Source organism: Nyctibius grandis, chromosome 3, assembly GCF_013368605.1.
Source record: "Nyctibius grandis isolate bNycGra1 chromosome 3, bNycGra1.pri, whole genome shotgun sequence".
Taxonomy (NCBI): Eukaryota; Metazoa; Chordata; class Aves; order Nyctibiiformes; family Nyctibiidae; genus Nyctibius; species Nyctibius grandis.
The window spans coordinates 6855097-6871323 of record NC_090660.1 but is presented as its reverse complement, the minus strand read 5'-3'; the positions used below and the strand labels follow the sequence as shown (position 1 = coordinate 6871323).

The following is a 16227-nucleotide window of genomic DNA, read 5'->3' as shown; positions in this document are numbered from 1 at the left end:
AGAAATACAAATCAAGTACCTTTTGCAGCAGCAGATGCAGAACCAGGCAAGCCCCACCATGACCACAATGAAAATAAAACCAGATACAGTCACATAGAGTATACTCCACTCTGAAAAAAAGAAACACAACAGTGCTTTGTAAAGTAATATGAATAGGATAATTTCTAATACAACTCTATTAAAATAACCAATCTTCAGGAATGGGGAGTGGCAACAGAAACTTAAAAAAAAAACTTATCCCCTTCACATTCTCAGAAGAATCCCTAAAAATTCTTAAGCTTCCAGATTGGAAGTGCACATTTGAAAGTTTTCTTCCACTCCAATACTTTTTACCATCCCAAGATACCTGAGGTCTATGTGGGAACTGAAAGTCAAGAGGGCATGGTTACCACCTCAGTCGTCATTCTCTAACTGAAACAAACATAGGTGTACTCTGGGTCTGGTATTTTAATAGTGCTTTAAAAAAGCAACTGATCAGAGACAGATCCTTCTACCTGCAAGCTTACGTTTGTAAATCCAGGGAAACATGAGAATACAGAGAGACGTGCAATAATGTGAACTCCAACATGTGTATGCTCACTACTGCACTGTTATTATTACACTATGGAACAACACAGCATTAGGGCAGGGCTGCAGGAGATCCCAGACTCAGGCTTAAAACCTACTGTCCCATTTTGGTTGATCAATTAGTCTTCGCTCACTAACAGACAGACACATGGCCCACGGTTACTTCATGGCTTGTAGCAAGCTCCTTATAAATTTCTATAGATTTACTTGAAGACTAGTGCATTGCTCAGCAAATGTCTCAAAGCCTGCACAGTACTAAGAGTTGACCTTTAATTCAACTTAACTAGAAGACCAATTTAGTTAAATTAGAACCATTAAATATTTGAAATAGATGGTTAACTGATATGTTAGGTGTGCCACAGAATATAGACATGATTAAGCTAGTGGAACTAAACTGTGCAGGTGGAACAGGCAAACTGAAACAGTGAAATTAATCATGCTAAAAAGCTGAGGTTTTCAAGGTGACTATATTGCTTAGTACAGAACACCAGTGTTTTCTTTCCCTACGTCAGATCATACTTCTGGCACAGAAGCGTCAACCGCCCACTCAGAGAATCTAAGTTGTTGCCTCTTCTTCAGCTCTGCAACAATCAGATGAATACTACTCAAAAGCTTTGCAATGCCCACATTATTCAACAAGCCTTCCAACTGGCCCCAAATTGCTGCAAGATCTCTCTCCCATGACAAAGTTTTAATGCTTTTTCCCTCAAATAGTGACACTTCTTAAAATTTAATTTTTAAAAATATTTTAAATATAGGCTACTACTGTCAAGACTTTATCATTTCAAGATGTTATTCAAATATCTTTCTATAGAAAGATATTGCTGGGCTGGAAAATAAAGAGACTGTTTTAGTCTTCCCTCAGCATCTACCTCCTAAGTACTCCTCATTCTGACAGCAAATAATCAACAGTCTCACAAGGTGACAAGTTATTCTTGAAATACATCCCACAACACCCAAACTCACCACAATTACTCTCGCCATCATTTAGATATCGATGAATCAAGTTTTCCATCCACAGCTGGTAGCAAATGCAGCGCTTTGTTATGGGGTCACAGTGTCCATGTCCAGAGCATTTTAAAAGACAAGCTAAGAACAAAACCAAACATAGGGTCAGTGGTGTAAATGGATAACTTGTCATGCATCCTCTTACTGTGAGACTAGATTGGTGGCAAAGCATCTAGTTCATAACATTCTGACATTTTTTAAAATCTCCCTTTCCTTTGGTGTTATGCGTTAAACAGATTTACAGTTCAGCAGACTGCAGGCTGTGAAGAGAAAAGACAAGACTTACTTATTGTATCTTACGCATACAATAGTGAAATTGTATGCAAATCAAGAACAGTTTATTCTAACCAGAAATAAGGATGAGTTGAAGTTGTGGAATTCAGACTTGCTCCTTTCTTTATGATCTGTTTGTAAGAACTTTTAAAGTACCTGAGAACTGAGGAATATCAGTGTTCTCAGGTACTAGAAGACAAGCATAACACCAGTAAACTACAATATATTTCAGTATTTCAAAACTGAATTACAGCATCTGAGGTCAGAACATTTACATACCTCATACAATTATAGTAGTAGCTATTGATAGATCAATGCGTCATATCAGACCAAAATAAAAAAGTTACTCCCCTTAAAACTTAAGAGTAGCAGATTTGCTATGTCAAGAAAAACGTTAACGCATATTTTCCAGTGACACCTATACATTTTGCTAATCCAAGTACATTTACAACAGAACAACAGTCCTTTTCAACAGGTAAATAAAGACAGAATTTACTACAGAAGCAATGACTATTTTATTGCCAGAGCTCGCTCACTTTGTTTGCATTTGGATCATTATGTCCTGATTTTAAATGATGGGGAAGTCATATCTGTAATATCTGAGTATCATAAAGGGTTCACATTGCTAGTGAAGTTTAACATTGGCTTAGAAGTTCAAGCATCTTTTTGGGGAAAAGAAAAAGTTCATTTTAATAAATGCCAACAGCCTGTCTATACTGCAAATATTAGAAAGCACATGATAACATAGTGATCACCTGAGCATTTTGCCCGATACAGACAGATAAAAACAAATGACATCACAAGCCTATTACTGAACACTAAAAGCCTTGAAGAAACCAGGGACATGAAAAATTCTATGTTATGGCTGTATTAAGTTTTGCCCATCTTCCAACAAAAGACAGTATGAGTAGGGTATCTTTATCATCATTCCAGAGGCCTTCCTGATGCAGACCAGATTAAGATGTGCTTTAGCCTGCCATTACAGATAATGTCTTTTAAAAGAACACAAGTAACTGGCACCAGTCTACTACAAATTAACAAGCATTTTAAGTATTGTCTTCGATGTCACCTTTCAGAAAGCTACATCGAAGCCCAGACACCAGATGGCAGACAGGCCTTCATGCACTGTTCCCAGATTGCTGCGTTAGTCAAATGCCTGCAAAGTTCCGAGATGAGCAAGCACGATCCAAAACATACCAGCCGTGTCAACCCGCAGGACTTTAAAAAGTAGAAAGTCAGCCTTCTCTTTCAAAAGCTGCACATGCAGAGTTCGCGAAACATCTGATGCTTTGATCATCTTGGAAGGATGCCTGTTCTGCACGTAGAACACAACCGCGGTGCTGCAGAAAGAAGAGCTAAGGTCATGACTGCCGTCAAAGACCACTTTTGTCAGGCATTCAGTTTACAGCCTTTGGTTTTGTTTGTTTCTGGAAAGCAAATGTCACCACTGATAAAGATTAGGGAACTCTGTCCATGGATCAGTCAACTCCATCCAAATGCCATGGACTTAATTCTGAGCCAGGAGCTCCAACATGAAGCTCTCTGGCTTCTCAGTTTCGCAGAAGAAAGGTGATGACAACAGGAAATGTAATTCCCTCCTTGGTCTTCCTGACTCTCGCTTTAAGAGAAGTTATGTATACATTTGCTTTCCCCACTCTCAACTAGAACCTGTCACAAAGCACTCTTGAAGGAGTTTGAGTAACTTTAGAAAACTGAATTTAAGAGGAAGAAAAGCTCGGAAGCAAGGGAGCCAGAGAACTTCACGTTGGAGCTCTCCTTCCCCCACCTCCCCCTTACCCCCCGCCTTTCTTTTTTTTTTTTTTTAAGTTGGGTGGTGTTGATCTCATCCCATTCCAGTTCAGGGAGCATCTTTATCTGAAAAGCAGTAATTGGAAGCTGTGATTAAAAATATCATAGCTATAAATGCCAGAGTTCCAAACTGTTTGTTTTTAAATTTTAAGAGGTTCCCAGAGAGCTAAACAGACACCAAAATAGGTTTTAAGTTACCAAGCAGTTAACAAGAAGTAATTTAAAGATAACTCATGTCAACAGGTTCTACCAATCATGCTGAGAAGTTCTCTCTCAATACGCACAGCCATCTCTAGCCCTCTACACCAAGCAGAGGGGTTATTTCTACTTCAGAGTAAGATACCACACTTCGGAGCATCCGCTGTGTAGTCTTCTCTGCAAAAAATGAATCTGCATCACCAGTTACCTGGGAAAATGTTTAAAAAATACTTAGAATATCAAAACCTTAGCGAGGAAGTAGAAGAAAAGGGGAATAAAACAGGTTTGATCAGATAAAGCTGGAACCCTATTTTGAAATACAATACTTGCTTCACTGTGAGAGAGTCTTTGTCTCGCTCCAGCCAGCATTTGCAAAAATTAATAGCACTGTATGGAACAAAGATGCTTAAATATATGCACACATTTTCTTTAAAGGAATAAAATAAATAAAAAAACTATACAGAGAATTTAAAGAAAAACAAAAAACAAAACAAAAAAACCTCAAAACTTCAGTTCTGAACCTCCAGAAAGCTTACTTCATCGATTTTCTACCACAACAGAAGAAATTCACCTTTTAAAGTATATACTGTTAAGAGCTATACCCTTTTTTTGTCATCTTAGAAACAATTATTTTGCAACTAACTATGAGCTGTGAAAGAGTCAATGAAAATCACAACTCTTCCTGGCACAGTAGGATATCTTTGTACCTTGTATCTGAGTAGGCTTGTATCTTCTGAACTTTGATATCCGAATCCAAAACATTCAGCAATACAGCCAGCTGTCTCACCAGGGTGTCCTTCTGCTGTTCACTCAGCTGTCCCACTCCAACTTGCAGAATCAGCTCCACCAGACCACTCCTTTTGGGATCTGACAGAAGAATAACATGCTGTTCTTTCAGAGCCTGGCAAATGTTTCAGTACCAACTGAAGACAACATGCAGTACTCAAAAGTATTTATTAATACTATATTTTCCTGTATAAGACCCATATCCGTTACAACGCAACCCTTCTGTGTTCTTAGAAAAGTACTTAGCCTACATTTTCACATTCCCTCTGAAACAAACCTAGTGGGTCCTAAGGTAGCAACCCAGCTTATTGTTGAAAGAAAGCACTTCAGCAAGTACTTCGGTTCAGCATTAACACATTTCTGCGCAGAATAGCAACTTCTGTTCCCCTAAATGCTGCTATCTTAAGGTCAGAGGTAAGCAATAGGTGAGTCTAATTGTTAAGTTCCCTGCTAGTTATCTACTACTGGCTACCACCCAGGAAAAGGGAGGCAAACATGGAGTCTCATACAAGACTGTGTGAGAGAATCTAAATGAGGATGGTCAATTTGAGAAATATCAAATATGTTCACCTTCACAAACTGAGGGTTCTGTTAAATAATACTTGAACTTCTAGAGTGCCTTGCAAAAAAAAACAAGCTTCACAGATATCCAAGAAGAATCCTGAGCCAATTATTGTGACTATATTCAACAATAAAGTGAGGAACCGAAATAAAGTCATTGCCCAGGAACCAGACAAACAAGAAATCTCAGACAGACCCATGATTTCAGACTCATTTCCTGAAATCTCAGCTTATGCTTCCAAGACAGACAATTTATCCTGCATTTGAAAACAAGTCTATACATGAGCAAAGAATCTTGTCAACATTGAAACAGGCAAGTGAAAAGGGAACAAAGATGAGGTATTCACAACGTATCGATGACCTTTTAATTGTCATACCAGGCCGCACTTCAACAGTTGCTGAATCAATATCTGAGTCTCCTTTGGCATCCGTTACTTTTAAGTGAAAAGTATAGGTTCCTTCCACCAGATTAGTTAGCTGCAGTACTGCCTCGTGGTCTGAGCCATGGATCACATCCTACAAAAAAAGGTACTGGTATGATTATACCCTCAGAGAACGTTGCAGGTGTGACTGTCACGTTGGGTATCTGATACCTTGCTTTGGCTTTTGGGACAAATGTGACCTACCACAGTTTATATCAGAGTAACACAAGTTTGGAAGTGGGAGTTAATAGTATGTCTGCACAGTATGGATATTTTCATTAAAAAAAACCCCAAACAACAGAACAGCTGACATTCTCAAGTACTCATCTGCTTGAAAATCTGAGACAGTTACATTATTCTTACTCAATTTTACTCCAGTATCCTTAGTTCTGCTTTCTTACATTCCAAATTATTTCCTTTCCTTGGAGTTAATTTCCAACTATCATCTCTGCCAGCTATAATTAAGCTAAACCTCTTCAATTTTTCTCATATCCTCTCGTGAATTGCTTCTAGAAGCTTTGTTACCATTTTGCCGTTTCTCCTCTCCTAGTTCTTGCCAATTTGCCGCTATCTTTTTAACTGTGAAGAGATGTCCACAACACATTGTGTGGATAGGCAAAAGAAGTTATTACAATATTAATAGCTGACATATAAACTTTAGTTTACCATGCGGCACCTCTGCTGTCTGACCCCACTTGGGAGAGAAGACTCCACTGCCCTAATGACCCAGGCTATTCACTGCGGTCTGCCAGGCAAGGTATCTATGCATCTAGTGCCACACACCATTTTTATCTTCAACTGCAAGTTTCACCTCATCTGGTACCAGGCACAATTCCTTGGCCTTTCTCAGCAATCCTTGCTCCCTCAAAGCCTTCCTCCTTTGGAATATGAGGACTTCAGATGATTCTTCTCTCAAACACGTTACCTTAGTACTATCGACAATTACTCTTTAAAAGCCACAACCTCATTCTTCTGTCTCGAGTCTTTCCCAACTAGGCCCACACTGCTGCAGTCCTCTTACTTAGCTACCATATTCTATAGCTGTACTGAAAATATCACAAGTCCCTTGAACCAAAGCATTAGAGAGAGCAGGAGAGACAAATCAGAAACAGACACCATGCCTCAGAGCATCTTATGAATCATACCTGCTTGCCCTGCTGCAGTGATGATACATGCATAACAAGAGCAGAATTTGACTCCAGTCAGAATCTTCAAGAAACTTACCCCAGCTGCTGGGCTTTGACCATCCCGAATCCACAAATATGACACAATCCCCTGGTCATCAGTAGACCTTGAGCCATCCAAGGTAACAGAGTTATTTGGAAGCACTAGAACATGCTTCCCACCAGCATGTGCCCGAGGTGGACTGTTGTTTTCTAGCCATAAAAATAGTGGAGGAGAAGGATTTGCTTTCAAACATGCGAAATGTGACATGCCATTGCCAATACACCCACACTGCAACTCTTTACCTGGTGATTACAGGCAGTAACAATAGAATTGCATGTCAAAGGTACAGGGAAAGGATGAGTGGGCATACTGAATTTGGCTCTGGGATTATTACAACCTGACAAAAGCAGAGCTGCATCATGAGAAGAATACCAGTAAGAGGTACCATCCAAAAAGACCTTTTACAAAAAGCATTGTGGTGTACTCTATTTACAGTCTCACAATAACTTATGTGTCAGATCATCTCAGTCAAGCAAAAGGATTTTCTGCCTACTCAGAAACACAGCTCAGCATGAGATCACCATGCTGGGCACTTGTCATCTTGAGAATGAAGCTTGTGTAAGGTCTTGTATCTTCACAATGCCTGTATTTAGGCAAAGTGTATTCAGGAAACTTAGAGTAAACCCAGTTCCCAAATGCTTTTTGCTTACCGCTAGCAGTGAATTTAAGGCATGCATTGGGAGTACGGCCAAAAAATACCAGAGAAAGATGAACACATTCTCTTTCCACAAACCAGACAACATTGACTTTTGTTTAGAACACAACTGATAAGAGAGAGCTCCAGGAAGCTGTGAGGCTGAGTGACGTACCTCGCTGGTCTGAGTATTAGATTGGACATAAATAATTCAATTTTGGGCAGATCCCCAGGGCACTGGCTATAACTCCTTTCTTTAGAACAGCATCAGAGTTCTCTGTGATACAATCGTTCTTCTTGTCTTCTCCAATAAACCAGTTGATTAAACTTGGCTATTGGAGCACTGAATATTTTTAATATTGAACCTGTGACTGTAATCAGTACATAATGTGGCTACAATTCACAGCATGAATGAGACCATGATACACATTTGGGCAGAGCTGTTGCCATGTGTTTCTGACTAAATACCTAACTGAAACTCTGGAACAGTTCTACCAGTGATGTACATGGGTAAAACTGAGTTCAGCTTCTTCTCCAAGATGCATTCGTTCTGCAGCGATACCAAGTGAAAAACAAACAAGGCTGCACTGTTTTCAAGAAAGACAGCAGCTAAGATTCTGATGCAACTCTACTATCATTTCAAAAATGGAATAGGTACCACACTTGCAGAGCCAGAGTGCACCTCTCCCCTCAAAACACAAGGTATGCAACAGAAAGCCAAACTCTGGACCAAACAAGATTTGAAATGTATTATACCATCTTCTTTAAAAGGAGGCACAGGCCCATGGAGATTGCTCAAATCGCTCCCTAAGGAATCAAATGAGGCAAAAGATGGTTGGATTATCACCACCTGCAAACCTGAGGATGCAACATAAGTCAAAGCTATGAAATCTGTCAGGAGTACCTGACAGTACCTCTTATCTCTTCTACAGCATGCATGTTGGGGAAAAAAAATTTAAAAAAACCCCACCACAGCAACTGTTTCTCTGTGTCAAAAAAACAAAATAAACACAGGTCTTCTAATGCTAAGTTTTTAAGTGGAAATTTGTATACTCTGAGACCTCATTTCTCAGATGTTACTTAAAACCCATAGTAAAATTGCTTTTCTGCTCAAAGCTTAACTTCAAAAATAGAATAAAAACATATCCTCTTAATGAAGTAGACACACCGTGGTCAAAAATAGTATTTTGAAGCATTTTCATTACAACTAATTCTGCATATATTTAACTTTGAAAAAAGCTTGCAGTAAGTGAAGTTACTTCTACCAATCACTCACAACAATTCTTTATTGTAAAATAGAAGTAACTCTTCTTGAATACCCTTGAAATATGACAACAAATACATTATCCCTTTCTGTCCCAATTTCCTTTACATTCTGTCAGTGATTGAATTAACTGGCAGGTAGTCTACCCTATCTTAAGAAGCAGCAACTAGGCTTACCTTCCTTCACAGTAATAGATAGCACAGATGCACTGGTTAGGCCCTGCTGGTCTTTCACAGTCAGCTTGAAGCGATAGGTACCAACCTGAAGACCAGTCACAGTTGCTATTGCTTTGTTGCCATTTTCCATCTGTACAGAGCTTGGTCCACTGAAACAAAACATCTCAGAAAAATAATCCTGCGCAGCCAACCAAATTGTTCTCTCTGCAGCATCGCTCATGCCATTTGCTTTTATGTATATTGTAGTTCTACCACTGCTACAAACACTGATGGTTAAAGAACTACATGAGACATGAGTTTAGTTCAGAGAATTCATAAATCCACTTTTTTTTCAAGACATTCAAAGCACCAAAGCATCACATACCCAATTATTAAAAGAGTAGAAAATGCACCCCAGAAGTTCAACCTCCTCACTGTACTATATCATGGGAGCGTGCAAACTCTGTTGCTCTAAGAGTTACTTGCAACATATACAGGGTGCCAGCAAACCTCTTCCTGTACCGTGGATATGACAGCTGCATGAGCCAACACCTTATCCTTTTATTACGGATCAATTAGTTTTGCATGTAAACACACAATTACAAACTTTTGTAAAACATTTTCAATCATCATTCAAGAGTGCTTCAGTCACTACTATTGAAAGCTCAGGCGAAACAGATTGACAATTTACTTTATTATTCAACAAACAGGCGACTGAGAAATCCTAGTTCTAAGCACTAACGGGAACACTTTGTATATTACAGGACAGCACCCAAGCCTGTTACTCGCTTTTCAACAGGAGACATGGAGGTTCCTGTCATTTTCTCTTAACTTCATAACAGTTGGCCTCAAAATGACACACTGCAAAACACAGGCAGAGATTGCCTAAATTTTCAAAGTTGGACTTAAGATTCCCGTCTCTTACCCTATTACCACCTGAGCGGGAAGACCCTCAGTTCTCAGACAGTGTATCACACAATTGCCTAAGAGGCTCTGGCACCTGGCAACCAATCACTTTCACTTCGTTCTCTGTTTTACTGGAGATTAGTAAAGTCTCTAGATACCTGATATTTTCCCAGTGATAGAAGACAATGCCTTGGTCATCTTGGCTTTTGCTTCCATCCAGTGTAGCACTTTCTACTGGGAAGGTTAATTCCTTATCAGGGCCAGCCACTGCTACTGGAGGACTGTTATTTTCTGTAAAAATAATATTTAGCGTACAACATTTGCTAGGTAGTCACTGCAAGGATTGCCAGTCAGAGAGAAAACTTTACACAGAATATTATATTACAAATTTGATATACTGGCTCAAAGGTACAAATCACAACTATAACGTGCACAAGCCAGCAGAAAATACTGGGTGGGAGAGAACAGCTCTGCAACAGGGCAAATCCCACAGCAAGTACTTCCCTTTTTCACAGTCACAGCTGAAGGCACAGTCACACTCCAAGAATTTTGCAGCATGCTCAATGCATTGTAGGAAAAGTTTTACAACAAGAGTGGTGGGGTATTCTCCTGGTTCCACCACTGCATCCATTTCAAAACCACCCACACAAATATGGTTCTTTGTCCTCAAAGAAGATACTGGCCCAAATTTTCTGCTGCTCAAGGTCAGCACAACGCCACTACGTTAATGCCAATTTAGAGCCTTTGAGGATTTAGTACAGAAACATATAACCTATTATTCTGTTTTCAACCTCTGCTTTTGTGGCATGGTAAAAATGGCAACGCTACCGTTTTCCTGGATATTTATTTCCCCTTAGACCTGACTTAGACAATAGCATGTTCCTAGTTCCACACTATAGTGGGTCTAAAAGGCACTAAAAAGCATAAAAAAAAAACTTCTCATGAGGCCTGGACCATTCGGGCCCATTCATTACTCAGCTCCCAAATCTAAACAAACATGTGAAAGATGAAGCTTTTGAAAATTCTGTGCTTGACACTTTTCCCTAGAAAGTGCAAGCTTTCCCTAGAATTCTCTCTAGTGAGAATTCAAATCACACAAAGATTCTTGAAGGAGAACTGCAAAACAATATGAACACTGAGCAAAGCACTGATTGACACTCTGAACAGCTTTGCAAAACAGACTTTGTAGGATATTAAACTCGGAGCTACATTTTAGCTTTTAGAAGTACACTCAAGCACATCTCTGTGCAGGTTGCCTTACGTAATCCGGCTGGTGTGAGCCCTCAGGATCACCACCTGAACTTTCTATGATTCTATACTTGTTTTTACCATTTGCTTTGACAGAAAATGGAGGTGGAAGAGTCCTTGATACAGGGATACCAGACATTCAGACTGCCATCTCAGTGGTGCAAAGCAGGGACATGAGGCATTCAAGGACAGTGCTAAGGCATCAGGCTGGCCCACCCCTGAGGAACCCAGACACGCCTGCAGCTGACTTACCAGGCTGTACGATCAGTGTGACCTCAGCTGTGGACCGCTGTCTCACAGAGTCTGTGACAGTCAGCTGAAACGTATAATCTCCTTCCTGCATTGCAGATAACTGGAGGTATGGCGTCCGTACTCCCTACACGGCATTTATAATGAGAGAGCGCATGAGATAAAACAGAAATGCTCACGGATTATGAAAGGTCTTACAGAGCAAATGTGAAGAAAAAAATAAGATTTGTCTTAATTCATAATAAACACACTGTTTGAGCAAGCAGTTTAAGCACCCGGAGACAGAAGGAGACTTAAAATTTGATGCACATACAGATGTAATGTATTCACTATTGCAACTGTCCCTACCAACCCAGAGAAATATCTATAGACAATAAACTCTAATTTCTTGTGCCGGTATAATTGCTGCATTATTTCTGAACAACAGTAATTGTGAAACGCATGGGACATTAACTTTATCAATTAGGAAATTAAACACTGATGGAAATTATTACAGCTTATTCAATTTCCTTAGAGATATTTTAAAAACAAACATCATGACATTCTTTAATGTAATATTTATAAAAATGGTTAAACGCAAAACCAAGCTTGACTTGATCCCAGCCAGACAGGCTTATGGAAAAAGCATATTCAGGACAGAGCTGTCTTGTTTAATATACTCTTCTAGCAGTATTAGCTGACATCTGTATCAACTCATAAAATTACTGGGCCCAGCTATAGGTCCTTTTGCTAATAAAATGAACATTTGTGGCATCTCTCATATGAGGAATAACAAATCACAATGCAATTAGGTTATCTTTTTTGGATAAAGATGATAATGAGAACTAAGGGACCTGATAAATGATTAACTAACCATCAGAGGTAATTGTTACATTGCACTCTAAACTCAGATACACCTGAGACCAGCATCCTCAGCTTTAGAGGCATGAAAAAGATTACCAGGCTCTTGAAAAGAAACTGTAAAATGCTCTTGCATCTCCACATCAAATACCCAATGAATCCACTGGATATCTCAAGCAGTCATTCCTTTCCTTTAGGAAGGTTGCTTTAAGACTGAACAACTCTTAAGTTACAAGTTTAGGTTGCATGGATTCTTTTGGAAAGCGTTTATCTTGGTAAATGAATAAAAATAAGCCATTACGCTACAAAAAGATGCATTGTAACTGCCTCTACGGTATATGCTTGTATCAATATTACTCCTTTCCTAAACAGATATACAAAGTGATCTCTTTCCAGTTCTGAAGGTCTAAAGCAACATTTCTGCAACATAGCAGAAATCATGTCTATTATAAAAAATGGCTTCTGAGGTTCAGCAGGCTTCATTACATTAATTACCTCAACTGCCTACAGAGCTACAAGAATCTCCAACTTACTGAGTGCAAGTCCACTGAAAATTTTTACTAACTTTTCTCACATTAAAAAAAAAAAATACAGCCATGAAAATAAGAGAATAAATTCAGTTATCCTTCATAGGACACCTATATTTTTAGTGAGCATAAAAAACCCACCACAGAGCATGGCTTCATAACACTGCCAAAGGTCTTGTCATCTGCTCAGAAAATTAAGTTTCTGTTTGTTTCCTACTTTCTCCAGGAGAAAGTGTTACAAGAAAACTCTGACTACCCCCATATTCTCCCCAAAACAGTTTTCTAGCCTCTCAGAAGACAGAAACCTGTGAAGCAGGCTCTAGAGTCCAAAGACAGACATTGTGATCATAAAGTCTTTCCAAACCGCCAGGGAATAGATAATAGCACAAATCAGAAATGGCCACAAGGAAAGAAATAAATGAGGAGAAGAATACATCAGAGAGGATCAAAAAACAAAGAAAGAAGAGTAACAGAACTCTAGATATTTCAGTGCTTCTAAGTAGTTACTCAGGTATGTGGTTGCTTGTGTTAGAGGCAAATACAAAACAGCTTTCCAACTCTGTGCAAGGAGAAATAGACATACCTGCATTGCTACAACCTTGCCTTTGCTTTTGGGACTGAGGGACCACTCATAGCTGACAATTTCATGGTCATCACTGCTCTGGTTTCCATTCAGCGTGATGAAGTTCTGGGGCAAGGTGACTGCCTGATTAGGTCCCGCATTGGCAATAGGTGGGTAATCCACTGGTTTGTTGACAGTCAGAGATGCGATGGTGGAGTTGGCTGCTCCATCTGAATCGATCACTGTGAGTCTACAACAGGAAAAACAATATTGGAAATCTGTTAAGACTGGACTTCTGTCAAGTCCTGAGTTCAAAGGTTAACTTTTTCTGGCACTTGAAGAGAGCAAAAACACCACCTGAAAGAGACACTGGTTAGATTACACAAACTTCTGCTTCAGAAACACACAGTCCTCCACTCAGGTAGGAAAGAAATTCGGAAGACTGTTTTCACACACAGCTTTCAATCTTTAAGGAAAAAAAAGGCCTAGCTATTCTGGATCCCAGATGAAACCCTTTCCCTGCAGTCAATGGCAACTCCATCAACTTCAAACAGATTTCACTGCAAATTCTTTAAAAAAATTTACTCAGTAAAAAACAGGGATTTCATTCACCAGCCATAGCAGAACAGTCCCTGTCAACACCTACATCCAAGACTATTCTGGATGTTCAGAAGCTCTGCTTATAGCATAGTAGCAGTTCCTAACTTCTTATTTCTTTGTGGCACACTATTGTTAACTTTAATGGAGCTTAATATCAGCTCAGATTTTTGAAGATGTCAAGTCACAAAGCTAAAAAAGTACAGGGTTTAAAAAAAAAAAAAAATCACTATTGCCTCTCAGAAACACAATGACAAATCATCTCAAAATGAGACCGCTGCAGACACCTGGAAGTGATGAAAGACTGCCCTTCACAGTGTGGACCGACTACATCTCTAATTCACCTTTGTTGTGAAAACTGCATATAGATGAACACATGGAAGGGAACCACTCTTGATGCCTCCCATGAGTGGGAACAAAACTATTGCTCATTAATTCTATCATCAGGGAACACATACTTTTGCAGTGGGTGCACATCCATGCGTATCAGGAGCACTGGATTTTGTTGACCAGCTAGTTTCCTGTAAGCTTGAACACACTGCTCTGTTGTTCAAGTATCTCAGCCTCCCGCAAAGGTGCACAGATATAGCAAGTGACTTCTTAATTCCCTAGGGTTTGGAACACAGAGCATCGCTTGTAAGTGAGCTCTGCCCTTTTTAATACAGCAAAAATCTTATGCTCTTTTCTGTCACTGTACAATATGGAACAATTCCAGTAAAGAACACAGAATGAAAGTTGAAGCTATGCAATTTTTGGTGAAGCTTATGCAAAGCACCATGTTTAATGTATATGTACTCTGGCTTCAACATTCTACTGATGATACATTGATACATAATATATTGAATGGTAGGCTGTTACCCACTGGCAGCCAGATAACCCAGGCTGGGTTAGTGGGAAGTCTGCCTCTGTGCAGACTAGGCTGGAAGTTAAAAAGTTCAGAAAATGAACTCTGATTTTAATTAAAGCACCCAGCACCACAAACACTGCTTGCATTGTTTGGACAAAATCCAGCTTCAGCAATGCATAAATGGAGGAAAACAGGAGCAAGGCAAAGGCTTTTATGAAGAACAGAATAACTCAAAATCAGCACGCAACAGTGCCTTGCGAGGATCAGTCTCCCAATATTGTTCTGTCTGCCACCCCCTTCAGGGGATGGCTTTCACAGCCTGACTGCAGAGTCTCATCTTAGGAGACTTGCCAACTTCAAAGTGAGGGGAAAAAAAAAAAAAAAAAAGTTCTGTCACACTTGTTACTGCAGGGAGTGGGAGGCATTTAATTTCTGATACCTTGTTTTGCATAACTTTGTTCTGTAAAGTATCACTACACCAGTATCGCAAAATCACTGCAAGCACTTTTTAATAAAACTGCTCCCTGTGTCTCTCCACTCTGCAAAACAAAGGGTAACGGCATGCAGAAGAAAAATGAAGTTTTTTGTTTGAGGAGGTACCTGTGAGCGCAAAGAGAAACAAGCATTTAGATGACATAACAGAAATAGTTAAAACTGCAAAGGAAAGTATCTGTGCAGGTACCTGAAAGTGTAGTTTCCAGGAACAAGGTTAGACAAGTGCAAGACAGGTGTGTCAGCAGATGCCTTCTGCTCTCGCAAAGGACCCTTAATTTCCTCCCAGTGGTAACTCACTATCTTCATATCATCCATACTTTCTACATTCATTAAAGAAAAATGTATCAGTTTCTTGTAGCAATTGCTGGAATGAACGCTAAAGTCGTTCATGCACTGATCCCTAACTGGTTTTCTACAATTATCTTTTCAAGCATATTCGATCAGGTTCAGGTACCATAGCTGTTACATCACAGATTCCAAGTTACATTTGGTATGGTTTATCTAAGCAAACAAAAAATTCTTCATACACGCACAAATAAAAATCAGTCTCAGACTCTGCACATTCCAAGTTGTCTTCTCAGTAGTTATGAGCATAATTATGACATCTCATCATACCCTACATGACAGCTCTCTACCATGGCCCCAGCTGTACTGGCACAGAAGCCTTCTGGGCAGGACAGGAAGAAGCTGTAAGAGTAGCTGCTGTTTGGATGCAGCAGCCTCTGACACACTGTGTCTCAATCCCCAAGTTGAAGGCTTCATTTTATCACTTTTGTTATTTATTAAAATGATTTATAACTGGACTCAAATCCCCAAAATAAATCATCATTCAGGGAACTTCTGAGTAAAGTGAGAAGAAGGAATTTCACTTGTAATTGACAAACAATAATGTTGTAATTTATAGTAAAAATACAGGATATAAGCACAGGATGGTCCAGTACATACGACTGCCATCAATGAAGGTAGAAGTTGTAGGCAAAGAAACTTCTTGTACTTCAGGTGAAGCAACAGCAACAGGTGGCTGGTTAACTCTGACTGCTGAGAGAAAGACA

The 16227-nt window shown here is 39.5% G+C and overlaps 1 protein-coding gene across 2 annotated transcripts in view; it reads right to left on the bottom strand.

Annotated features, from left to right (window-relative positions):
• The window catches only part of KIAA0319 (KIAA0319 ortholog), a 32365-nt gene that overhangs the window by 3214 nt on the left and 12924 nt on the right, over positions 1 to 16227 (bottom strand). For both annotated transcript variants that reach the window (XM_068396735.1, XM_068396736.1), the window contains exons 6-17: positions 16121 to 16213; positions 15363 to 15495; positions 13258 to 13486; positions 11311 to 11434; positions 9969 to 10101; positions 8926 to 9074; positions 6849 to 7000; positions 5580 to 5718; positions 4563 to 4722; positions 3046 to 3188; positions 1534 to 1656; positions 20 to 110 (exon numbers count right to left, since the gene is read on the bottom strand). In XM_068396735.1, coding sequence (XP_068252836.1) covers positions 20 to 110; positions 1534 to 1656; positions 3046 to 3188; positions 4563 to 4722; positions 5580 to 5718; positions 6849 to 7000; positions 8926 to 9074; positions 9969 to 10101; positions 11311 to 11434; positions 13258 to 13486; positions 15363 to 15495; positions 16121 to 16213 — 1669 coding nt within the window. The remainder of the gene's footprint in view (positions 1 to 19; positions 111 to 1533; positions 1657 to 3045; positions 3189 to 4562; positions 4723 to 5579; positions 5719 to 6848; positions 7001 to 8925; positions 9075 to 9968; positions 10102 to 11310; positions 11435 to 13257; positions 13487 to 15362; positions 15496 to 16120; positions 16214 to 16227) is intronic.